This window comes from Pungitius pungitius, chromosome 2 (genome assembly GCF_949316345.1).
Source record: "Pungitius pungitius chromosome 2, fPunPun2.1, whole genome shotgun sequence".
Taxonomy (NCBI): domain Eukaryota; kingdom Metazoa; phylum Chordata; class Actinopteri; order Perciformes; family Gasterosteidae; genus Pungitius; species Pungitius pungitius.
Window position 1 is genome coordinate 19,276,875 of NC_084901.1, and position 26,337 is coordinate 19,303,211.

At 50.2% G+C, this 26,337-nt stretch overlaps 2 protein-coding genes across 7 annotated transcripts in view; both read left to right on the top strand.

Annotated features, from left to right (window-relative positions):
- Positions 1–6,235, top strand: part of taf7 (TAF7 RNA polymerase II, TATA box binding protein (TBP)-associated factor) — a 175,620-nt gene extending 169,385 nt beyond the window's left edge. For both annotated transcript variants that reach the window (XM_037461545.2, XM_062560561.1), the window contains exon 13: positions 6,217–6,235. The gene's annotated coding sequence lies outside the window, so the exon portion shown is untranslated. The remainder of the gene's footprint in view (positions 1–6,216) is intronic.
- On the top strand, positions 1,196–19,371 carry bcorl1 (BCL6 corepressor-like 1). 5 transcript variants are annotated; one of them, XM_037460596.2, is made up of 12 exons: positions 1,196–1,379; positions 9,123–9,207; positions 9,310–11,823; positions 12,073–12,181; positions 12,464–12,886; positions 13,460–13,647; positions 13,918–14,184; positions 14,285–14,451; positions 14,930–15,075; positions 16,398–16,475; positions 17,052–17,223; positions 17,778–19,371. In XM_037460596.2, exons 2-12 carry the CDS (start codon positions 9,202–9,204, stop codon positions 18,169–18,171), a joined length of 4,464 nt encoding a protein of 1,487 aa, XP_037316493.2. In that variant the 5' UTR covers positions 1,196–1,379; positions 9,123–9,201; the 3' UTR covers positions 18,172–19,371. The 5 variants fall into 5 exon arrangements, with proteins under 5 accessions (XP_037316493.2, XP_037316491.2, XP_037316490.2 ...); XM_037460594.2 differs by lacking the exon at positions 1,196–1,379 and adding an exon at positions 2,723–3,028 and having other exon boundaries at positions 12,076–12,181; XM_037460593.2 differs by lacking the exon at positions 1,196–1,379 and adding an exon at positions 2,724–3,028.
- Positions 19,372–26,337: the final 6,966 nt, after the last annotated feature.

Below are 26,337 nucleotides of genomic sequence, written 5' to 3' on the forward strand. Positions count from 1 at the left end.
TTTGGGTAGTTTGTCTCATTCATGTCAATAGAACAACGATGTGTCCGATGTGTCCAACTACATTTCATGGACTGATTATTAGACGATTCTTCCCTGGGTGTTGCCGCTTAGAACCCCCCCCCCCTATACCCACCAGACAAAACTGTACTTGCACTTTTCTATACACAGGAAATGAAGAGAGGCTGTGTAACACATGTCCAGCTTCCTGCCACAGCAAATCCCCACCGACAGCCTCCTGCAAAAATATCATACTAAATACTACACTGCAAAATGTGCGAATGAGCTATAGATTAGATCTGAATGAGCAGGTGGGCCCTTGTTTGGTAGCCTCTGGAAAAAATGGGTGTGTGAATGTTGACCTGTGTTGAAGCGCTTAAGATAAGAACGATTTTAAGTATATTTAATTATAATGATGTAGCCTATACAGTTTTTTTTTTCAGGCATCGGCCTTTGTCCTTCCCGTACTTTAAACTATCGGCCGACAGACACCCAACTGATCAGCAGATACGGGCAATTGATACAACACATATGTAAATCGCTTGACCAGACAAAGGTGGAGCGTCGTCTATTTCTGGTGGTACTCTATTGAAAGGCACAATGGAGAACCAGTAACAAAAAGCCCATCCAAACGTGCCTTGAGTTGCTCTGAAACTTTCCAAACAAGAAATGTTGGAAACCTTCACTTCAAACAGACACTCTGTTGCCCCCCTGACGTGTTGGCCCCCATTAGTCCAGCCATTTAGTTCTAAACTCTGCATTTAATTGTTGCCAAAGTTTGGATATTTACCATGGGTGCAGCTTTCGATTGTTGGACCCTTGGATTTAAAAATAAATTATATTAACATTTTTTTCTTCCTTTTTTCAAGCGGCCCACATTTCAGATTAAATTCTAAACCGATGCTTTGTTGAAAGCGGTCCGTCCATATATTCTTAAAGTAATGTATCCCCGTTGCAAAGGGAGTTGAGGACATGCGTCTGTGGGTTAAAGTCCGAGCAGAACGTCCCCATCTTTCTCATCTTTTGGGGGAAAAAACTCTAGCCCTGGACGGACTATTGATCAGACTCCAGCGAAGAACCCCGCGATTAAAGATGCCGACCCGCGGAGCAGCAGTCTGTTTGTTATTCACCTGTAGGGCTTTACCCGGCGCTAGGACCCAGGGTGCGCGATTTTCATCTCCAGCTGCTGCAGACCGAAAACTGGCAATAAGGGAAGATCGCGAGGACAAACCAAAATTGCATTCTGTATTCATTCTACTTTCAAAATCACATCCCCCCCCACCGCCCCCCACCCGGTCTCCACACGGAAGCCTCCGCGGAGACAACGGTAGCTTGTTGCGCCGTGTGCAGGCTTTGTGGCTGCAGACGGCTCGGAGCGCAAGGTAAGACGGTGCGATACCACGCGATTACTAATAACAAAGGCGTTACGGGCGAGCAGGGGGCATTTAAGGGGGCATTGCACAACGCCGCGCAGGGGCGAGTGAAACTCTGCCAAACTTTGACCCTGGATTTGTGTATTTTGTTGTGTTTTGTTTTAGTAGTTGTCGGTGTCCGGGGGGAGGGGGGGTGGTGGTGAGAGCCCCGGTAGTTGCGGCGGTACGTCTCGTCGTTATCCCCACGGCATGTATGTAGGATCGTGTCACACGCAGCCTACGGACAGCCAAGTTGTGTCTCGAGATGACACACTTCGAGCCCGCCGCGTGGAGCTGCGCGCCGCGGTCGGTCGGTCGGTCGGCTGGCTGTCCAGACGCCGACGCGGTGACTCAAAAGAGGCGAAGCGAAGTGATGCGTTTTCCCCCCCATTTCCGACGGATGTCTCAAACGTCCCCCGGACGGATCGCGTCGGGCCATCCGTGGAACCTGGCGAAACAAGAACCCCCCCCCGCGCCGCTGCTTGCTGTGATCGGCTCCCGTGCTCTCCTCGTTCACTGTAGAATAATTCATCACTTGTGCCAAGATGGAAGAATAACCCTTGCTTGATGTTTGTATACCCCCCCCCCCCGCGCTCCCAGCCTCGACATGCGGCATTGACCAGGTGAAGCACCGCGAACTTCGACGGGACATCCTCGTCGCTGTAAACCATGGCGGCCTAAATAGGGTCGATAATCTCCAATATGACTCACGGAAAGATATGAGCGTGCGTGTGTGTGTGTTTTTGTGTGTGTGTGTGTGTGTGCCCCCCCTTTGGAAGACGACATTCTTAAGAAGAAAAAAAAATTAAGGCCCTCGAAACAAACACCGTGCCTCCATCTGCGCTATCGCAGTTGTCATAGTGCAATGTGCGGAATACCACATCACCGCTCGATGGGCTTTTTTTTAATTGCGTGCATAACAAGTTTTCTATTAATTTATTTGTGTAACCCCCCCCCCCCCCCTCCCTCGGCTTCGGACACTAGTGTGCACCGTGTGAACCCAGCTCGTCTATAATTGGCGAAGCCCCGAGCAGCCACTACCGGGGAAAGCTTGCGCGGTGGTTGAGGTCTCCGGGTTACCCCCCCCCCCCCCCCCCCCCCCCCCCCCACCCCACCCCACCCCCCCCCCCCACTCCCCCCCGACTCACGCGATGTGTCAGCTGCCCACTTTGGAAATGCTCATGCTCCTCGCAGGCACACGGTTTCTCCCCCCCCCCGGCGCGTTCTCTTCATTTATTTTTACCGATCGGCAGATTTTTCCCATTTGGGGGGGGGGGGGGGGTCTGTCAAGCAGCCATTACTGAACGAAAGGGGAAGGGCAACGCGAGCAGCCCTCACACGCCGATCCGGTCCGACGATACGGAGTGTAGTTGGAGCTCGTGGCCCCTCCGCTCTCGGACGGGATCGCGGTGCTGCGCCGCCCTGGTGCTCCGGAGCGCCTTGATCGTGCACGGTAGTAAACAAACTCCGTGGGTCAGCGCCGCTGTGCGTTCGTGTGTGTGTGTGTGTGCGCACACACGGTTATTTCGTCACAAGTGTTGGGAAAAGTATGACATGTGTTGGCCCGAGGGAGTGGATACCCGCGTAAACAGCAGGCCCGCGCTGCTCCCGGGATCCAGGTAAGACGAGTGGCCTCATTACGGCAGGGGGGAACCTGTGGGCTTGTGCCCTCAAATGTGATTATGGCATTCAGGAGATGCTAATAAGTCTGTGGTTGCTGTGTTTGTGATGCAGGTCCTAAACAGGCTGATAAATGTTCACCTGTGGGGGACTGGAAGTGGAAGGTGTGTTGTCATGACTATAATAGAAACAGATTTAGGCAAAAAATAGATTTGATTACATTGCAAATTGTGTAATGGTTTTCAATATAATATTACAGGGAGAGGTTTCATTGTATCACGTTACCTTCATCTTCGTCGCCGTTGGTGGCTTGTATTTATAAAATAGTCTGTTTTGACTTCTGCTGTGCTAAAAAGCACGTTTGGATTATTTCAGCTGGCCTTTGTGGTGAAGGCTGTTGTCTTCATGAGCAGGCAACGCATGTCTTAATTTTGTGTTAAGTCTGAGTCTGGTGGAGAATTAGGGACTCAAATTGAAATGTAAGCCTTATCCAAAGCTCAAGCCCACTTCTCTGTAGCAAACCGTGTGTGCATGAATCCAGTTGAAGCCTGACCCGGTGAGAACAGGAAATGTGATTTCGAAACACTGCACTGCAAGACATGAGTGACAGTGAACTGATGGTGCACCACAGAGTGAGTGGCACTCCCTTTGTCCGTATTCATGATCAGTGATTATCAGTGGTCTCACTCACCAAATGCCTTTTACAATGTAATGCCTGGGCCCAGACATGCCAGGGAAGAAAGCCCACATTGTTGTCAATGATAATGAACATTCAACACAAATCAAAGAGAGTACAGTGGTTCACATGTCACTGCAAAAGTTGTAATTTTAATTGGAGGCAAATAAGCGAATTATAATGTTGGCTCCACAGATGGTCACATGGCTCGGTCTAACAGATGGTCGTCAGGTGTCCACTCAGATCCATGACATCAACACCTAAAGAGCTCAACTTAGATAGTCTCAGATAGTTATGCTTTATTTTTATTCCATTTGGAAATCCGTAGAGGAGGCATTAGTGTCCCTTCATCTTCTCCAGGCTGCATCAGTCTGCAGCTTACAGCGTGCAACTGGAGAGCCTCCAGCAACTGGAGTCTTGCTTCCTCGTGTTAATTCCACTGCAACACACCCAAACCTCTCCCACTCTTTTTTTCTTCTTCTTCTCCGCGTGTGTGTGTGTATTTTTGGCAATTCCGTTTAGCAACCATCACTCGCTGCTGTGACTCTCATTAATTGAGCCGACTGCCGCGGAAACGCGCACAACCCCGGTGCGGGCAGTACCCGGAGCCTCCGCGGGATACACACCAAACACAGTCTATTACTTCGTTACCCCGATCAGCCTCTTCAGTTTAGCGCACCGCTATACACTCTTTGGTCGCGACCCCCCTCCCCACACATCCTCCACCACTACCCGATTCCCCTTGAGCGGCAGAAGCTCGCGTTGCATGTCGGTACCTGCAGTCCTTACCCCTCCCTGCCTCTCTAGCGTCTAATCCTGGGCGTGGATAGCCGAGCACTACATCTCCCATGCCGTAACCGCGCACTCCTCTGCCCCACTCTCTCCTCTCAGACTGGAGATACGGAACGGACTGTCTTGACGACCCCCCCCCCCTCCTCCCCTCCCACCCACCCCCCACACACTCCCACCCCCTTCTCTTGCCCTCCCCCACACCCCCCCCCCCCCACCTCGGACTTTTAGAACCGAAAACCGTCGACATTAGTGAGCAGCCGCGGACGGCGGCGGCGAAAGGCATTGGACCCGGCCGTATCCGAGTCGCGCGTGCGTGCCCGTTCACGTGCCATCTGTGCGAGCGGGTTCGTAACTGTTTTGTGTGCCACTAGACATCTTTTCGGTCCTCGCCCGGGCGATTAGCTTGGGAATTATTCAATATTTCGGCGTACGGAGAGAGAGGACTCGGTGAATGCCCTTTCAGCGGCGAAGCGGCTCAGTCCGTCCACCCGCGAGAAACAAAAAAAAAATAACAGAAAAAAAGAAAGGGTGGCCGACGGGAGACCGGAGCCCTTCTGATCGGGTCGGCGCGGGGATTCGATAACAGCAGCGCGACGGCTTCGCGGAGACTCCGCTGCGCAGGGAGCCCCCCCCTCCTCCTCCCCTCCCGGAGAAACCGAGGCTTCCCGTGGTGGTCAGTGGACTTAGATATATTACCCCCCCCCCCCCCACCCGCTCCCTCTCTTCTTCCCTTTTTTTCTTTTTTGGTGGCCACACTCGTGTGTAATAAGTTGTGTCACCCTCCCTCTGTCTGTCCAGCTGGTTACTTTGTTTCCCCCCCCCCTCCGCCCCGCGAGTCACTGCGCGGCTCGCGGGGTTTCTGTGTTTCTGTGTTGTCAGCGCGTCACATTGATCATTTGTACGTAAAAACAAGCAAAAAAACAACAACAGAAAAGCCGTCCCCTCGCGGACGGGTCACACTCCCGGGGACCGCGAGGACTGCGCTTTGTTTGGCTCTGCCTCCCCGTGTGTTGCCTCCGTGTGGCTCTGCGTGGATGTTGACTTACCTTATCGTGCGGAGAGGGGACACATTGTGTTTCAACACAGCCACTCGACGTATAGTGTGTGCGTGTGTGTGTGTGTGTGTGTGTGTGGGGGGGGGGGGGGGGTGGTGTAAGCTGCTGTAACTTAACGTGCCCCCCTGATACACCAGTCAGTCCGGTCCGTCCACGTTACTCTGGACGAGCTCCTCGTGAGCGCGTGTGCGTCGCGCAGATGGAGCGATCACCTGAGAGGTTGAGCTCCATTCTGTCACCGGGGAGACTCGTCTCCGTCTGCGGCGGCAGCGAGCGAGCCCCGAGCCCGCCACGGCCTCCCCCCCCCCACTCTCTCTCTCTCCGTGCCGACAGTGACAACACAGGGAAACAAATGGTTTTTCAGAGGGTCCCATGTGTCTGTGCACTTGCATTGTGCACTTTTTGTCACACACATGACTTGTCTCTATTGTACCGATGGGGCCGAACGGTAAATTAAAGTGTACTACAAAAACAACAACAACAACAACAACAGCAGCAGTGGGCTTTCGTCGTGGCTGTTATTCTGGAACGTAACGTCGGGCTTGACTTCGTGTTGTTGTGTGAGCGCGGTGCCCTCGGCGTGTGTGCCGGGCCGCTGCATGCATTCTACTGGCCTACATCGGAGCCGATGAATGCAAATGTTGTGTCGGAGGAGGAGGAGGAGGAGGAGGAAGAGGAGGAGGGGACCGGCGTATGATCGCCGCACAAAGACAAACTAGCTGCAAGCAACTGTTGTGCGGTTAATGGACGCAGACTGAGCGCTCTTCGGTCCGCGCTGCTCGCAGATTCCCGCAGAGATCGCGTGTGTCATCATCATCATCATCATCATCATCACCGTCGTTATGTTTCACGGGTCCGTTGAGGGTGGTGGGGGATTTTCCATTCCCCCATCCCAAATTGTCTGGCTTTTAGTACCTTTTTTGTAGTCGTCTCTTTTACTCCCCTCTACCTGGATGGGGGATTCGATGTGTGTGTGTGTGTGTTATGTGTGTGCGTTTTTTAGATGATTATGAGTGTAGATTAATTGCTTTGTGATTCTTCCTAATTGGTGTAAATGCTTAGCTTTGTTTTGCGAGGGAAGAGATGAGTTGTGTTGTGAAAATGTCCTTTTTTTGGTCCGTTTTTAATGGATGAGCCATGGGTGTAATTTTGGATCACATAGCAGGAACCCCACGTTAGTTGAAAGCTTTCAACTGAGGTTGGCTGCTTTGTTGTAATCATGAATAACTAACCCTGTGATATTTAAGAAACCAAACTTTTGCTCTTTTCCAGACTTCCATATTTTCCTGCAGTGTTTGTGCCTCCGTCAGCATGCAACACGTTGAGGCTGCTGCCAGCTAATAAAACACTGTTTGAGCCTTTGCAGCTGATTACCTCATAGATGGATTAATGAGTGGGCCTACCAAGGGGCCCCAGGGGTCAAAGGGCGTAAGCCACACTCAGTGTTATAAGCATTTTTCATTTAAAATCATAGGACTCAGTCCAACCTGGTGATGTTAACTTCTTTCGCAATCCTTTAATCCAGAGTATTTGCTGATGCAGACCCTCTCTGGTACTTGTTACCAGCCCCAGTGACAGCGACGTCGGTATTGTTTTTCCCATGCGAGTCTGTGGCCGTGTGTGCGTGTGTCATCACTGCAAAATGTGGTACTGGAGAAGCCAACTGTAGCAGGAGCCACCACAGAAGCGGTTCTGAGGGCTTTGCCAACTGTTTATAATTCTGTCAGTCTGACAGATTTTGTCTCAGTAACGGCATTCTAACCCCGGCAGGATGCAGTTATGTAACTACGCATAGGTGTGCCGTTGTGATCCAAACGGATGCAATTTGAAGTCTTAACTTAACACGCGTACAGTTGAGATCAGAGGGGGGTGAGATCAGAGATCAGTTAGGGAGTAGGAAGTGAGGAATGGTCCATCGCTGGCTTGTGGGATCCCAACGCAAGATGCTCTCTAGATTTTACAATTCTTTACCATGAGACAGATGAGACACACCTAAGGTATGCAGAAAGCAACTGGTTTGTTAACGTTACAATAGTAAGCAATACGTTTGACAGCAGAATATACAAAATACACATAATACATCACTTAGTCTGGAGAGTGAGTGTGAGTGTGGATCTGTCGTGGCAGAAGGAATTAAAGCAGATTCCGGCAGCGTCTCTTCTCCATCTCCAGTGCCAACAAATAGTTTCCACCAACAACAGAACTTAGTTTTACCAGCCGAGGTTGGCAGGTGGTGTCTGATATAGGTGGGGTATGTTATAGGCGGTGTCCGGGATAGTTGGGGTCTGTTATAGCTGGTGCCTGTTATAGGTGGGGGTCTGGTATAGGTGGTGTCTGTGAGAGGTGGTGTCTGTTATAGGTGGGGTCTGGTATAGGTGGTGTCTGTGAGAGGTGGTGCCTGTTATAGGAGGGGTCTGGTATAGGTGGTGTCTGTGAGAGGTGGTGTCTGTTATAGGTGGTGTCTGTGAGAGGTGGTGCCTGTTATAGGAGGGGTCTGGTATAGGTGGTGTCTGTGAGAGGTGGTGTCTGTTATAGGTGGGGTCTGGTATAGGTGGTGTCTGTGAGAGGTGGTGTCTGTTATAGGTGGGGTCTGGTATATGTGGTGTCTGTGAGAGGTGGTGTCTGTTATAGGTGGTGCCTGTTATAGGTGCGGTCTGGTATAGGTGGTGCGGTCTGGTATAGGTGGTGTCTGTGAGAGGTGGTGTCTGTTATAGGTGGGGTCTGGTATAGGTGCGGTCTGGTATAGGTGGTGTCTGTGAGAGGTGGTGTCTGTTATTGGTGGGGTCTGGTATAGGTGGGGTCTGTGAGAGGTGGTGTCTGTTATAGGTGGGGTCTGGTATAGGTGGTGTCTGTGAGAGGTGGTGTCTGTTATAGGTGGGGTCTGGTATATGTGGTGTCTGTGAGAGGTAGTGTCTGTTATAGGTGGTGCCTGTTATAGGTGCGGTCTGGTATAGGTGGTGCGGTCTGGTATAGGTGGTGTCTGTGAGAGGTGGTGTCTGTTATAGGTGGGGTCTGGTATAGGTGCGGTCTGGTATAGGTGGTGTCTGTGAGAGGTGGTGTCTGTTATTGGTGGGGTCTGGTATAGGTGGGGTCTGGTATAGGTGGTGCCTGTTATAGGTGGGGTCTAGTAAAGGTTTCCTATTGCCAGAGACTTGTTGGTTCCTAATCTGCCCATAATGCAAATCATTAGGTCTCATTTCCTTCACAGAACATCCTATTTTCAGTTGAGATAAATCACTCTCCAGATTGATCAACACTGAAACAATGTTAGTGTATCAAGCAAATAAAATCAACGGGAACAACACAACAAAGGCATTCTTTAAGTCCCCACACTTCTCTCTGCTAGCCTAAATTGTCTCTCTGCTCTGAGAAAAATTGTAACATTTGTGACCTCCAAGCCTCGCTCTCAAAGAAAGGACCTTTTCATTTTCCAAATGTTGGTAACTTGAAATCGTTTACGGTTGCAGGGGGTATATCTCATTCCTCTTATGAAGAATTGAGGTCTTCATTGTGATTGAAAGCAGAACAGCACTAACAGCCATCATGTTCCCTTTCTTGTGTGTTCTGCAGCCTCTCACCGTATTTCAAGGAAAGATCTCACCCGACTGACTCAGCTACCCCTGAGGCATGTTGTGTTAAAGAAACACCTATGCAGGTAATTGTTTTTCTTTCCATTACAGTTGCATCTCTAGATTAGAGCATCCTTTTTCATTTTATCCAATTAACACCGGCCTCCTGCTCTTCTCTTATTGCTCAGGTGGATCTTACACTAATGAATGTAGGGGATGGAGGCACGGTGAGCAGACAGATCAGTGCTCCAATTAAAGCGTCTGCTAGTATGGTGGGAAATCCCCCCCAGACGCTACCCTCTGAGTTTAGAGGAGACGTTACCCTCAGTCAGCAAAACAAGACCGCACCAACAACAGACTGTAAGACAGCGAAAGCCTGCCTGGACACTAGCAATTACAACCACAGCCCCGAGCTGTCTCCACCTCAGCAGCCCCACAATGCACCGACGTCCGGCTCCGAGAGGAGGGCGGACAAAAGGTCGGAGGCCCCCAAGCCCGGGCCGGACGGCGGCGCGGCCCTCCCCTCCCCCCGGCGGTCGAGTGGCGACAAAGTCAGCCGGGAGGACCCGCTCGGCCCCGGGCGCGGCGTCTTGACACCCGGTAAGAGATCGCACCCGCCGACGCAACCTGCGCAGAGCGCGCCGCCCGGGTTTCAGTGCGCCGCCAAGTTCAAACCGGCCCAGCCTGTCGCCTTCCTCGCGGCCGCAAACTTTCCCCCGCCGCTGTGTAAAATCACGCCAGCAGCGGGTCAGATCGGAGCATTTCGAGAGGCCGCGGCGGGTCAGATTCAGGCCCAGGGCTCGGGCGTCGGGGGGACACCTCTCGTGCGGACCTACCCCTACCCCTTCTCGGTGGGCAGGACCCCGGCCGCGGAGAAAAAAGCCGGCGCGTCGTTGCCGCCGAAGCTCAAATCCAACCATTCGTCTAATAAGCATTCTAAATGCGCGGGAGAGGATGTATCTTTAGCCTCAGTGGTGGCCTCGCCGGCTGTTGCCCTACCGTTGCAGCACCCTTCGTTAACTCCCGCGGCACCCTCCCGCTACACGCTGTCTCCCACCGCCGCCATTTGCTGTGGCGCCGCGCTGGCCGGCATCGCCTCTCAGAGCCGCCGGCTGAACCACGCGGAGAAGAGCAGCAGCCTCGACAAGACGGCCGGGGGCTCGCCTAAAACCACCCCCGCCTCCGCTTCGGACGACAATGCGCCGCGTCCCGTCGAACCGAGAGACGTGCCTCTCGATCTGTCCGCTAAATCCAAACGGCCGAAGTGCACAGATGACCCTCTGGTTGCAACGAGCGAGCCTCACAGTAGCGAGCCGAATCCGAGAGATTTTCTGAACTCAAAGAGGGCTCACTCCGCAACGTACGGCTCGGGGGCACAGTACCCCGTCTTACCAAACACCCACAGAAATGGAACCCATCACAAGCAGTCAAATCGGCCTCAGAATCACCAGCTCCAAGAGCCCAAACCAGCGTGGGGTAAGGGAGCTCCTCAAGACCCCATAAAAACCATCCCTGGAACATATGTTGGTGTGGCCAGCCCAATACTGGCTTCCACTCTGCGGGGCAAGGACGGAAAAGGGACGTTTGTGGATGAATTTCAGAGTTTCGCCAAGCAGGAGTTTATATCTATAATTGACCAAGGGGAGCACCTGGCATCCGGAGGAAAGAAGCCATCCTGTGTGACGAAGGGCAACCAGCATGCTCACAGTGTCAAGCATGTGAGAAACACCAGCGCAGCCATAACCAAGGACTGTCCCTCTAAAGGAGCCCTGTCGAGCTCCGCCCGGGCTCAGGCCCACCAGAAACCCGGCGCCGGCAAAACGGCGGCGCCGTGCTCTCCCGCCGTGGTCGGCGTGGCCTGGCAGAAGCCCCCGAGCGCGCTGAACCCGGCCTCGCCCCCTCAGAGGAAAATCCCACAGGGGCCTCCGAAGACGAAGGCCCGGAGTCCCCACCGCAGCCCGTCCAGCCCTGAGGAGGATAAGCGGGAGAGGGCGAAGTGTCCCCTGTCCAACCTGGCGTCCATCGTCAAGCAGCAAGCGCTCAACGCTACGGCGCACGCGGGCGAGGGCGAGACCCGGGCGTCGAGAAAAGCCGACGTTCCGAACCCCGACCCGCTCTCTCCGAGCCACGACGCGCGGGCCAAGCAGACCTCAGCTTTCGAGTCCCCGGCCTACTGGTCTTTGGAGAAATGGGCTGGCCTGCCATCTCGGGCGGATTCCACTCCGGCCAAGAAGACGCTGGAGAGGGCGAACGAGCCCGCGGAGAATAGCGCAGAGTTAAACCCCAGCCGGGGGGACGCGGCGGGAGAGCCGGCGAAGCAGAGCTTCCCAAAGCCCGCTGGCCGTCTCTTTGGCAGAGCGTCCACGAATGGGAGCAGGCTGGAGAGCAAACTAGCCCAGGTGCTGGAGGGGGAGGTGCTGAGGCGGGAAATCGCGGCGTGCGACGGCCCTCCGGGCGACAAGCCGCTCGCGTCCATCCTCGCCGGCCTGTGCGCGACGGCGGGCGACGGGTTTGAGCAGAAAACCAACGGAACCAAAGAGGAGCCGCCAACCAAAGCCAAAGCCGCTGGCGTCAGGCCGAAGAAGAGCAGCCCGAAGAAGCCGGCGAAGGAGAAGTCGCCGCCGGACTCGTCGAAGAAGGCTGCGGGGAAGAAAAGGCCAGACGTAGAAAGAACTCCAACCAAAGGGTCTTGTCAAAAGAAGGTAGATTATCTATTTTGCTATTTTTTGTGTGTTTTTGTTATTTTAGGGAAATCATTTAGGCAGCAATCCACTCAATCTAATCAAGATTTGAACAGTTGATCCGAGCTCCTTCTTTTATAGTAGGAATCTACAATGTATGATTTAACTTCCTTTCATGCTCGTCTGTCACCATGAAAGCGCTGTGATCAATGCCACCGAACGCGGCGTGCTTACTCTGCCCCCCCCCCCCCCCCCCCCCGTGTATTCCAGCAGAAGAAACAATGTGCACCGGTTCAGGAGCAGAGTCTATCAGCGGGGGCTCTTTCTCCACCGAGCAAAGGGCCGACTCCGAGGGAGCAAGCAGCCGCCGACAAATCCGGTAACGTCTTTTTGTTTCTTCCAACCCTGTGATGTCCGCAGCCCTGAGAAGTTCTCCCAGCATTGACATATTTCTGCTATCCAACTCATATTTAATGAGACTTTCAGCTGAGTCGGACACAGTTTTTTTTCGTTTTTTTTAATCGAGCCCGTAGCTTTAGTTCTGGAGATATAAAGTCTGGGTGGTTTATGTATGGAGCTGTGACACACATCGTCTTTTATGTCTCAGGGATTCGGTCCGTGTGACTCTTTTAACAATCGAATGTGATCTAATCGGCCCCAGATAGCGGCGGCGGTGCTCCCGGACCCGTCGACGGCGCCGCCGTGGCCGGCAAAGAGGCCGACACCACGGGGAGCTTCACCCCGAGGCTGAGGCGAGGACGGCGGCGAGCCGACGAGGCCCGGCTCGACCTGTGGGGCTTCGCGACGCCCTCCCCTCCGCCGCCGCCCCCGGTGTCCCCGTCACCCCCCGCGGTTCCCGCCCAGCCCACCCGCCGCCCGAGGGGAAGGCCCCGCTCGACTCCTCTGCCGGAGCGGGCGGCTCAGGGGAAGGGCAAGGCGGCCGGGGCGGGGGGCGAAGCGGCGCCGGCCCCGAAGAAACGCCGGCGGTGCCGTAGCAAAAAGTACCAGACCGGGGACTACATCACGGAGAGGGACAAGCTGGAGGAGGCCGGCTCCCTGAGACGGGACAGCGGCGTCCCAGCAGGTACGCAGTTTCTCTCTGGGGATCGGGAGTTTTCTAATTAACAGTTTCCAGTCCCTTTTAATCAAAAGGGCGGATAGGATATAAACAGATTTTTATGCACCGTTGCAAAGTCAAAGTAAGAATGTCGACATAAACCCCAGAGTAAAGATGATAGAGCGTTTTTTCATTAAAATGCATAGACTATCGATTGTAGTTCAACAAGAGAGCGTTGCTGAAAAACTATTTGTTAAGGAAATAGAGAAATTCCGAATGAATCAAAAAGAAACATTTTCGACAGCGTCTTCTAATAATAGACATTCACTTCAATGAGGAAGTACATTAATAGAATACTGTTGAGTATATGATTGCACAGTGAGATGAAGTCAATGTCCGACAAACCCCAAAGATGATGAGGACATTTTTCCTCTTAGATCCCTGAGGTCCCGACTTTTATCACGCCCACAACAGAGGGCCCCCGTCGGGGAACCTGTTGATGTGGATACACCACTGCTTCTGGCGATTTTAGAGACCTTCGAGATTTGTTTGTGCAGTTTCCGCTCCGCGCACAGCCCTCAATCCTCTTCATCCCCTTAGGTCCACAGGCGCACCCGTGTCCGAGTCCCACCGCCTGCAGCCCTGAGCCTCCTCCCCGGAGACCCTCGTTCACTCGCTCCGGGTCGCTCCGCTACCAGGAGAGCGAGGTGTCCCCGGAGAGCAGTGACAAGCCTCCGGGGAAAAGGAAGTTCAAAAGCAAGCACTTAAGTGACAGCGAGGAGCAGAAGGTGAGACGCCTGCCGAGGCTGCTCTTTTGTTTCATAGAACATTTCAAAGCACACAGATAGGAGCAAGTCCCGTGAATGCATTAGCTTACAGTGCCCCCCTGTGGCTAGATAAATACCCTGTGTGTCCCTTGTACCACGGCAGCAGGTTTGATACCACACAGGTCCCTCACAGAGAAGATCCCGTTGCTTTTACTTGGCGATGTGTTACAATAGATTGCGTCTCACAGGCGGCTCTAATCCCCTAAAAAAATATATATATCTTTGATTTAGACTAAGACCAAACGCAGCGGCTTGGGCAAGCGCGCTGCCTCCCTCACGCCGGATAACGAAGGGGCTGATGTAAAAAGGACAGAAAGCCTCCCGCCCGCTCCGAAAGGCTCGCCATCATCTCCCCCCAGTAAGAGAGGCCCGACGGGGAGAATTGGCGGCTGTGAGTCTCCGCCCAAAAAGCCCGTTCCTCCGGAGGTCCGGCGGCTCATCGTCAACAAAAACGCCGGGGAGACCCTGCTGCAGCGCGCGGCGCGCCTGGGCTATCAGGTGAAATGCGCACGCTTTGGTGGTGCGGTATTGCCAACTTCGCCGGCGTTTGCCCCCCCCATGGGATCGTAACGTGACCCCTGTCCGTCCGTCTGTGCAGGACGTCGTCCAGTATTGTCTGGAAAAGGACGTCGGGGAGGTCAACCGGCGCGATAACGCCGGCTACACGGCTCTGCACGAGGCGTCCTCCCGAGGCTGGACTCAGATCGTCCAGATGCTGCTGAAGCACGCCGCCGACGTCAACTGCAGCGCCCAGGATGGGACACGGTGAGGGGAGGGGGGGGGGGGTCAGATTGACGTATCAAAAGAATTATTTATCCTTTTAAGTGTTATATTGGTGTAAGCTTTGTGACACATAGCCAACGGTTATGGTTGACCTTTACAAACACACATATATCTATATATATATTATATATAGCCATCCCTCTTGTCTCAGTCTTTGATGAGCTTGCTGAAAAGACAAGCTGTTGAATATGAATGTTTCATGTACATTTTGCGGCAGACAGATGAAAAGTATTCAAAAATCATTTCATTATTGTTACACTCACTCGCTACGCTCTCTACAGGTGTTACGAGCAGCAATGAGAATTACTCACGGGTTGTTTTTCATGATTAAGTGAAGAGCACGTCCCGTTACTTTTACACAATAATAACTCTCCCATAAAAGCTAACTACTTAATCCCAGAGTATTTGTTTAGACGAAGTGCATTGTGATGAGACCCATGCGTCCGTCTCTTTTTCTCAGGCCCCTTCACGACGCGGTAGCGAGCGATAACCTACCGATCGTCTGGTTGCTTCTGAACCACGGCGCCGACCCGACGCTGGCCACCTACTCCGGTCACACCCCGGTCAAGCTGGCGCACAGCCCGAGCATGAAGACCTTCCTCACAGGTAGTCCGACCTTCCTCTTATGAGCTTTAGTTTTTTTTTCAACAGTAACTTTTGAAGCTGCCAGGCTTTGGATTTCCATACAATCGAGACGCTTTCGAGTGGTTTTAAATAACACAAGAGCAGCGGACTTAAGGGCTCCACGACGTCTTCGGGGACTCGAGTTCACACAAACTGACGCAAGCCCCCGTCACCTGCAGCTATTCCTCCCACCAGTTCACTGTGATTTCTGCATTAACAGCCCCCCCCCCTCCGTCGCCTGGTTATCCCCTTTTTAATGAAGATAAATAATCTGCGGATTTAAAGTTCCAATTAAAGTGACTGGGAAGATGAGTCGTGACCATGCGGTTGTGGTCATAGTAGTGAATAGCAGTCTTTGTCAGGGGGCCGCTATGGTGAAAAAAAAGCAGCCCAGATTAGATAAAAACCGTAATTGAAGTAAAACCTGCATTTGGTGTTTATAAAAGCCTCCATTGATTTCCTTATCGCATGCTTTAAACGTCCTTCCCTGTGATCAATCATTTATTCATCATTCCATTGCCGAGCCAGGCAGAGTGATCGATTACACGCCGGGCTTCCGCGGGAATAAACCTCCGCCGTGCATGACTTCCTCTTTCGTGTCATGTTGAAGGGACTCCTCGTTTCTCCTCTGCTCGAGTTAGGAAGCGCTCCCTATCGACTTGGTATCGGTGTTTAGTGCGGCGTGCGAGTCTCAGGTAAACAAGGGGGACGAAGGCTGCGTAACGCATCACAACATGCAGCTCCGGAGACGTTTCCTTCAGCTTTGGGTTATTTGTTGATTCAACTGTAATGTTTTTTTTTTTTTACTTGCCGGGTCAAATAAGTGGTTTCAGACATCCGTCTCTTAATCAATTCTTAATTGCCCCCTTTCTAAATTGTTTTATTGATTCGTGGTTATTGTGCGTCAAACCGTGCAACGCGTTGTTGGCGTTTTCTCGCCACGCGGCCGACCTCCTGACCTCAGGGTAATGCATCAAGTTATTCTCACTTTGGTTTCTGCAATTCCTTTTGTCACGACTTGGCCAATCGGTACCGTGCAACAGCTAAGCTGACAAGTTAGTTTCCAGTAAAGTTCCTTCATATTGAACTTTTAAAACGACAACAGTTGACCAAAGTGCTGCTCAGTTTACATCCTTTTACTTAGCACAGATGTTTGTATTGCCAACCACAAAGAACTATTATTCTCACGTAAGGGGACAACCACGACTGTGAAGCCCTTCATATTTTCAGATTGACTCCTAGTGTGGATCGAGCTGAGATGACATAAAATGTGTATATAATATTATTGTGTTTTTCTTCCCCAGAATATTTCACAGACCTGGAAGCCCGCAAAGAACAAGATCAGGGCTCGCCCTGGGATTTCTACAGCAGCTCCCTCTTTGGTAAGAAACCTTGGAAAAGTCTGCCCTGTGGTTCTGTCCTTTCAACCCGTCAGTCCACTGATCAATCAGTCCGTGCACCACGATGGAGACTGATTGCAGAGACGGATGCAGGTGGCTGCAGGGGAAGTAATTCTAGTTTGTGGCCGTTGGGACACGCGGTTGTGTGTTTGTCTTGTTTACTAGAGTCAGAGGCAACAAGTGATCCACTGAAGGAACAATAGGATGAGAGTTGCATGGAATAATTGAGGGCTTTGTGGGGATGTCTGCTTACAGTGATGGGAGATAATTTATTTGGCTATTAAAGCTTTTGTGACATTCATTATTATAGAGTTTACGCCTTGGAAAGTCGTAGCAAGATAATCCCACAAACCTAAAGCTTTGAATGGTATCTGTGCCTTATTTTCATGCACACGTGTGGCTGCCATCGTGATGTTTGAGATCCTTTAGCAGATCACAGCTTTCAGTCGTGGAGCCCGTGCTAGTTATTGTGAATAGACTGGCCACTAGGAGGCGCCCGCGCTCCATGCCTGCGCAGGGACCTTCTTCATCTCACCTCGTGGACTTTTCCCCTCACAGAAACGGACCAGGAGCCGTGCTGGGACTTCCTGCTGTCGGAGCAGAACCAGGAGCTGCAGGAGGATGCAGCGGGAAAGACCGAGCCGGACTCGGACAAAGACTGTCTCCTGTTCGAGTTCTCCTCGGAGCCTCTCTTACCCTGCTATCACGTTCAGGTGTCGTTAACCCAGGGGTGAGTTCAAACAGGCATTGTGTGTATGAATATGTATCAGTTAAGACGTTTTTAGCTTTGATCCAAAAAAGGGACACTTGTCTTTATAAATTCATCATTAATTCTTCACCGCCAAACAGAAGCGCAGCCCTACTAAATTCCACATGTGCACTCATGTCATTTAAGTTGGGTGACTTTTAATGAGGGTCGTAGCCAGGTGTGAGTCAAGCTGGATTCTATAATCCTAACAATGCAGCCCTGTATGGTCTCCGTTGTACTCCAGACCCATTCCTCACAGGGTCGAATTACTAATGTGGATGCAGTCTCTGCTAGTAGCTTTATCTACCAAATTAGCATCAACCAAATCAGTCTAAAAGCTAAGAACACGGCCAATGATCATTTTAAATTCTATGGGCTAAAACCTTTGCTCCCACGTTGAGGGGCGTGATCATAAGTGCGTGGTTGATGACTTTCTGCCGGTAGTCGGCAACTATAAATCCCGTCTTCATCAACATTTGAGAATACTTTGGGGATGGTTGGCTAATATCAGGCGTTATTCTCTCTCTCTCTCACAGCTTTTGCAACTGGTTCCTCCTGACGGACGTCCTTAAGCGTCTGAAGATGTCGGCACGGATCTTCCGTGCGCGTTACCCAAACTTGGAGGTGGTGAGTCTGTCGCGTGTTGAGCTCTCGAGGCAGGCGTCAATCAGCCAGGTGAGCTCCACGTTGGCTTCCCTGTACAAAGGTAAAAATAAGGAGGAGGAGGAAGAGAAGGAGGAGGAGGAAGAGGAGGAGGAAGAAGAAGACGACGACAACGAGGCAGGGATTGTGGAAATGGTGCGATGCGTACCCGAGCTCCAGAGACTACTGGGATCCTCCATTGACATCCTGCAAGATGAGGATGAGGAGGAGGAGGAGGAGGAAGAGAGAGCGACACTGACACACGCAGGGAAGCCGCGCAGCCGGTAGCCTCTGCGTCACCATGCAAACTGTTGTCAACCCAAGTCCTTTCCTGCAAGCAGCAGCTCAAAGGAAACCTCTCCGTCCAGGGAAACGAGGCTCCAGAGACACAAATGGCGCTCCACCTATAACCTTTGACCTCAGACAGAAGGTGATTAAGTGATCACAAGGACCTGCACACGGGAGTGTTGGGTGCTGTAAAGCAGCTTTCAGGTTCCTATCCATAGGTATATTTGAATACACGAGCAGACCTTTTGTAATGATTATGTATGTACATGGTAGTGTATATGTGTATATCTTGCCATCAGGGTTAAAAAAAACAACACATTTGGTGATATAAAAGTATTCTTGTGGCAAAAGGACAAATGATGTCTAGGACTTCTTGTTTGAGTTTGTTCCCGAGAGAGAGCGGTACTTTTCTATCTTGGGGAACTCTAGCGTACAAGTCAGGGAGGCCACTGGGCCGGATGGTTCCGGCTCCGTGGACCCGCGGAGAAGAGAACACGACACGTAATATTCAGACGTAAACACAGCTTCATTTACTGTTTCTTTTTTTTTTTTCTTTTTTTTTTTTTGTTACTCCTCCGTTCCGTTTTTTCCACTTAACCCGTTACCTTGTGGACCTAGCAGCTTCACCATGTTTCCTTTTTCCCGACGCATTTCACAGAGTGGGCCGGGGGGCGGCGCGCTAAATATGAAACGCCCTCGTTTTGGACCTGGAGGTCGAGAGTTTGTTTACAGAGCCGGACAGATGTTCTCCACTCCTCCTGAACTGAAACAGAATAATGTGGATCTCTCTCTCTCTCGCTCTCTCTCTCTCTCTCTCGCCCCCGTGTCCGAGGAGGCGAGACGCCCCCGTGACTGCAGCCACGTCCCTATATGAGATCCCAGAGTGCTTTGTGTTGCAATGTTTTTATTTACACTGTTTGTTGTGCTTAATTTAATAGTCATTAATATATTTGACCTCTTTGTGTATCTGACAAGCCTATCTATGAGAAAAAATTGCTTTGTATGGTTGGTGCTTCATTTTGAAATGTACTTATTAGGATCCCTTTATTCTGACATTTTCCTCCTTCATTCAAAAACAGTATTTCAAAAAAAGAAGCTAAAGTACAGTTTTATTGTACCGGTGCTAAGACAGATTTTGTGTTGACAATCAATGATGTTTTTGTTTGAAGTCATGAACTAATAAAAGATGTTTAAGATGAAGAGACTTCAGGTGTAAACAAAAGTATAGTTTAGTGAAAGAAAACCAGAAACGGCACGACTGAAAGACCGAAGAGTGAGAAGAGCCTTTTATTTGATTCTTTCATAAGAATCCAACAAGAATAAAGCATGATTGTGAGTTATAGCTATATCCTCTCTGTCATGTCAGTCGGGTTGTTATAATAACAGCGGAATATTCAGGCAAAAAAAAGATCCAATTTCTAATTTACTAGATAAATGTCTTTTCTTTTTATCAGAGATAATTTGGCCCTGAGATCACATGGTAGGAAGAACGATGGCGTTGATCGGTGCTGTACCTGAGAAGAACCATTTCACATTCAAACCCAAATGTACTGACAGCCGCGTTGGCAGCTGTGGGTTATGGTGGTTAATAAATACCACGACCAGACGTCCCGGGGGACGTAGATGCGTCTCGCCCTGTTTACGCCCTCACCCGCTTGTCTCCACTGTCGAGCTTTTGAATAAAGGTGAATACGTTTTAGTGAAAAACCAGTGCATTTGTTAATGATTTGCTACGAGGATCAGCGCAAAACGTCTGTAGCATCCTGCTTGTGTGCTTGTGCTTGTTTGTGCCTGAAGGAGAAGAACATTTAGATACAGATTCCACTTTGTGTCATGATGGCCCTTGTTTGGTCACCCATGAATTTGTTTTGTTTTTCGGGACGTGCGTACTATGTTCGTACACAGTAATCAGCAGATACACAGCAGACTTCAGTGTTGACTCATCAAATCTCCTCTCAAGGTCTATTTATTCGCTCTCCGTTCTCTCACACGGTCTTTATCACCAGCAGAGCGACTGATACTATCAAACTGATCGCTAGCTCCAAAGTTGGAACGTGGCACTTTGAAAAGGAGAAATTAGACAATATTCATCCTACAAATGAAAGGCTTGATTATTTAAAAAAAAAAGTAAACACACAAAGTGTTTTTTCCTGCCACAGCCAATGAGCAGCAACGATAGATAAACTCTTACATAAATGTTGGTGAGTAACTGGCGTTACTGCGTCAGTGCGCTAGGATTTGGTATTTATAGTCCCACTTTAAGCCATAGTGGATGAGACGTGCTCAGAAAGTACATCTCTCCACGTCAGCTGTGCTCATCTCCGTCAGCCGATGGTGCCTGAGGTGCCAGGGGGAGACAGTGTGGGGACACTTTGGCTGAGATCTCTACAGGGTTACCAAAGGACTTCTCAGGACCTGATGTCAAAGTGACTTTCTTTGATGTCTGGTTGGCTCTTTTATCCACTAGAGGGAACCAGTGACAGTGACTCTGTTAATGTGGAAAGTGAAAAGGAGAATTCGCTGCCTGTTTCTCTCATTCTATCGGATCTCATCTTCTAGTCTTTGAATCAGTTGTCAGAGTACAGGTCCTGTCCATCTAAAACAAACGTGAGGTCAGTCCTTTCGTACATCCTTCCTCTTAAGGACATCAGTCTGGTTCTGTTGGGCCATTTCAATTAGCTGCTCATACTTTTCCGGTCGGTCTTACTCTCAACGAATCATTTAAACCTAGACGTCCTGCAGACAGAATACGATCTTTTCTTTACAAAAGCCGGTGCTTCTCAATGACTCTTTATTTTCTGTGTCCCCTGGCTGTCCTCTCCTCCATCTTTGTCTTCCTCTCTGTGTTATAATTGTAATTTTCCTGTCCCTTCTCATCTGCTCTTTTCCCACGTGAAGGTGTTTTCTATTTGGAGACTTTTTCCTTTGGTCAAAGGACTTTTTAGTGTCTACAAACTATTTCAAATGCAGCTTGTGACTGTTGCTGTTCGAGACACGCAGTGAAATAACAGATCCAAATACCTGGTGAGTTACGCCCTCCGTTTATCTTGCAGGGCGGCTGTTTGTCTGCAATCAAATCCGCATAAAGGTCTTATGTTAACTGACTACACTTCTTTTTTTCAGTTTAGTTAACGATGTTATTTAGTTACAAGAATGCTTGAAAGGACTTTAGGTGCCATTAAATCACACCAAAAAGAGGAACGAATTTTTAAAAAGTCACAAAAATGAGGCATATTTCTCCAGATGATGCCACTAACATGTGAGTCCTCATAATGTGCTGCAATAGAATGTACTGGTTCTGGAGCCTCGGGCCTCAGTTTGAAGCGTCAGTGTGAATGTGACGTGTTATTGTTCTGGGATGCGACATGCCAGCCGTTTCCCCCTCGCAGGCCCCGCGGTGCAGATGGTCCCACCCTCTCGGGGAGACCTGTGCCGTCCCCTCCCGCTGGGGTCACTAGAGTTCAGTGGCTGCTGCGACAGGCCTTCGTCTCATCGTAGTGGCTCATGGCCCAATTTGAGGCTGCTGCAAGTAGATCTATCTAAAGTATTTTTCATGAAATACTGTTTGGCACCTTGAACTTTAATTTTCAGTTTTTTTTCTTTTTGGAAGGGGATGTTTTCGTGGTAAACTTTATCCAGCGTCCCCCCAGCGAAGAGATCACACCTCGGTGAGTCTTACGAGTCTCCGGAAAATCTCGACTCTCCTGTAAGTAAGCCAAGCCCCATTACATCACACATGGGGATCAGCGCTCTCCGGCCGCCCCCTTCACCGAGCCCCTGCCATACCTCGGCCCTCATTGGCCACCTGTTGTGTGGCGAGAGCACCCGATTGGATGAAAAGGAGGGCAAGTCCGCACAAGACCTACTGACAGACTGACATGAAAAGAGGAAGGGCCGCCGGGCCGTACATGGAGACAATGGCAGCCCATTATTCCCATACACTACATCAAGTGTGTGTGTGTGTGTGTGTGTGTGTGAGGGGGATGGGTGTTCTTTATACATCCTGTGACTGAACCGTCATCATATGTTTTAATAAACTGTATTCTTTTTTTTTTTTTTTTTAAACCAAATCTTCCAATGAAATAAGAACCTTTTAAATTCAGCCCAAGCGACACCTGTCACCTGCTCATCGGGCTGTCGATGGTTATTTTGCACGTGGCCGTAGGCCGGCCCTCTTCACTCGGGGGTCACCGAGTGCTCCGGTTACATAACAGTGCTCTGTGAGCACAGCACACAGAGAGAAAGGGGAAGTCCTTCTCACTTAGCTCGGATCCTCAACTCCTTTTCTCTCAGCGCCCGTCAACAACCGGCTGCCCGGAATCTTAAACTCGCCAGATACAAGGTTGCGATCGGTGTGGTTTGGGGAAGGTTTTAGTGCACGAGACCGATCAAACTCGCCTTCATCCCGTGAGACTGCACAGGGCCCTTTTTGTTAATATCAGCAGCGTTTAGATCCACGCGCTGTCTCTCTCTCTCTCTCTCTCTCTCTCTCTCTCTCTTTCCACAGCCGGTTGCGTCTGCAAGAGTCTGTTGAATGTCGTCTCCAACGCATCAATAAATGATACAAGCCGCGGCACTGCTTTGAAATAACACTCTCATAGGGTTTTAAAACGTCCTTTGTTTTCCGTGTTGCTTCCAAGAGATCTGATGGCGTTTAATCCCTTCTATCTCTGGCTGAATGGTTTCACCCCGTCGGCTCTAAATAGAACGCAGGCCCGGGAGGAATAGCGGCGTCACGTTTCGGGCCCTCGCCGTGTGTGGCAAGAGGCTCGACCTCGTCGAGACATTTCAGCCGACCCGCGAACCCAGACGCCCAGACACAGTAACGAAATGATTTGCACTTTGCGTTTACTGCCACATGAAGGTCGAGCAAACTAGGAGAGGGCGACATTTTGTTTGTTATTTTAACGTGAAATAAACTGGTGTTGAAGCAATGAAATGAGCCGAGAGGTCAGTTGAAAATGTCAGCTAAGAAGAACGGAAGATGCAAACCTGCTGGAGGCGAGGCCGAAAATTGGCTGAGCAAAGAAAATTTGTTAAAAAGTCTTGGAAATGTTAAAGTGAAAGGAGTTGAAATCAGCAGTGCTGTTGCTTGTCTGCATTTGAAGAAGAGCTAGAGGAGGTTGAGTTGCCGGTTTGTATTTAAGCACTAAGAGACGGAGGAGACAAAGCACTAACAGGAGTTTGAATTGGTGTCAGCTGAAATGTAAACAATCTGGTTATGGCTGACAGCAGAAAGGACGTTCTAGTTGACATTCACCACTGAAGGCAGTCAAATCCTCGATTGAAATGTAAAAGTAGGTGTTGTCTTTGCATGCCGGCCAACATTTCCGCCCGCCCTCGCATGCCTTTCAAACGCGTCCCGACATGAAATGTGAGCGAAATTGACGACCCATTCACTTTGCATTTCTTGCTAGGTGAGTAAATTAGTCGAATCCAACAGGAGGCCACTTCTCGGCTCTTTGTCTCGCGCGACATTTGTCCGATTTCTCACCAACAGAAGAAGGGTTGACAACATTTTCAACGCTGCAAGCAAACACTGATTTTTGGAGACTTGATCACCGTAGTTTCTGTGGATTCATTTGAACACACATTTAAAATGCGCTCACCACACAGGGCTGCTTTGTTATCAAAGTCAGTCACACGCGGCCATTGTCCCCGCCTCTGCTGTTGGAGACTGCAGACGAGATGCAGCCAACCAACCACAGACGGACACTGATCTGCAGGGACCTCGTGTCTCTGCCTGTTTGTGCTGCTGCACACCCGGAGGACCCTGGTGGTTATCTGCTACCGGGTAATTAGGGTTGACTAAGGACCAGAGGAGCAGAATGACGTCACTGTATAGACAGAAGAGCGGTTGTGGCGGAAAGCACTTTGAGATTCCACCCTGCTTCATACCGCGCTCCTTCACATGTGTTCACCCGAATAAAGGCTTGTCCACCACACAAAGAAACGCACGTTCGCATGCAAAGCTCCGGGTCTCTCCATGCGCGCATACCTTTGTGTACACAACGGACGGCCGTGTTGACCTACATCAGCAGCACGAAGTGTGTGCGAGCAGCAGACGAGGCGGAGGGCATCGCTTCGGAGGCGCTCCGTGTCAGGCTGTAAGCTGCTCCAGCTGGACTCCACGCCCACTCGCCATTTCAACAACCCCACCAGTGCTGGGGCGGAACCATGTGTGAGGACGGGTCTTAAATGTGCTTTAATGTGCTTTTAGGGGGAAATTCTGTGTTTTCACCAGGCAGCAGGCCCTTTGTAAAACCCAAACAACACAATGAGTTATTTACCCCAAAAAGCCAGAGGACACAGAGCCGTCAGTGGAGGCCAGGACTTGAGGAAAGAAAGGGTGGTGCATCGCTGTTGTTCAGAGAACGTGGTGTTCCTGGCTTCACCTCTTTGTCTCGGCGGCCAGGCTGATCTGAAGCGGAAGGACCAGAGAGACCCTTTCCAGTCAATCCGCAATCTTTTGTTCCCGAATCAGGGACAAAACGTGAAAGTCGGAATAGTCAGCAAAAAACATTTTGGCTGCGTAGAACATCAGAGGGTCCGCGGTACTTGTGGCGGAGGAAGAATTCAGGCCTTTTACTTAAGTAAAAGTACTAATACCACAATGGAATACTCATTTAAAATAAAAAGCAGTGCCTCCTGCATAAGTCACAGTATTTATGTGCTAAATTGAAAGTGCCGCTTTCTTTTCTTCTTTTTTAAATTATTGCAAAGAGACGAGACAAATTACTACCAAATTACAAAAATGTGTCTTTCAGTGTGGATGGAGCATTTTACATGTGTGTGGGCAGGGACTCATGCCAGCTGCTCATTAAAAAGTTTTTTTTTATTAGTATATAATATATACATAAGGAAAGGTGTGTTGGATTTAAGAGGATTTCTTGGAACATAATTATTTACAGCGATGTTGTCATCGGTGTATATTCCCCTGAAACCGCTCAGTTGTGTTTTTGTTAAGGAACCGCTTGTATTTACTCAGGCACAGGGCGCTCTTCCTGTTTCTATAGCAGCACAAACACAACACTGAGAGAGAGAGGTTTTCACTTCCTTGTATGCGGTCCACCCGCTTGTAGCTATCATCTACGTACTCTAATCTATATTCCCCTTTTCAGAATATTGCTCTCTTACTACACAGCATCACTCCAAGTCTGAGGAGAGACTCGTTTTTCCCCGACGGGTGATTTCTGCTGCTCTCAGTGAGCCGTTGAACGCGCAGAAAAATGTTAATGAAATGAGTGAGCGTGCTGGTTACCATTAGTTCTCCAGCACAACAAGGCGGCGTATTGTGACCCCGAGCGACCTTCACATGGGAAGATTTTATGCCACGCGGAATCCACCGAATGCAGACAACGTGCAAAATCATGACTTTACTTACTGGCGCAGTTGATTTACTGAACTTGAGAAAAAATTTTGAGATGCTTTACTTGTGTCATGTTAGCTCTGCTGGACTAAATATTGCCCTATGCTATGTTTGGTGCTGAGCTGCACCATGGAGCGCTTCTTATCTATGTGACTCGTGTATAATCAGCTGTAATAGATTAGCTCCACTGCAACCAGAATATGATCCAGTGTCACCTTTGCTGATATGTTTGTGCTTGGGTGAAATGAATACAGAATGCCGGGAATCAAGACTCTGCCACCGCCGGTTGGTTATTAACCTGCTGCAGAATGCCATATTTTGTTCAATCCAACTCTTCTCACAGGTTCAAGCAAACAGGTGCATACTTGTTTCCTTTTGTCAAGATTTCACAGTGGACGCAAAGGTTTGCTGAAACGTCACTATCAAGGCAAACAACACAGTGAATGCACTCAGGTGTTGACTCAGGGAGCAGGCCTGTTACCGCAGGAAAGTGCAAAATAAGGCTGACTTGTGCAAACAGGATTCAGGTGGGGCCGCCAGGTATGTGTCAGTGCTGTAGAAGCAACGCTTAAAAGGTATCAACCTGTAGTTAGGATCACGTTATTGACCCTTAGACGGGCCACCTGTAAACATGTAAACTTGACCTGCTTACGGAGTAATGATCTCTGCTGTGTCTGGTTGTCTCAATCTTTATCTCTTTCAGGTAGGAGCTTTACAGCCGTTGCGCAATAAAAAAGTGCTGCTGAAATCAAGATCGTAGACGCTGCGACCGTCTGCGATCACGCAGTCTCCTGCTG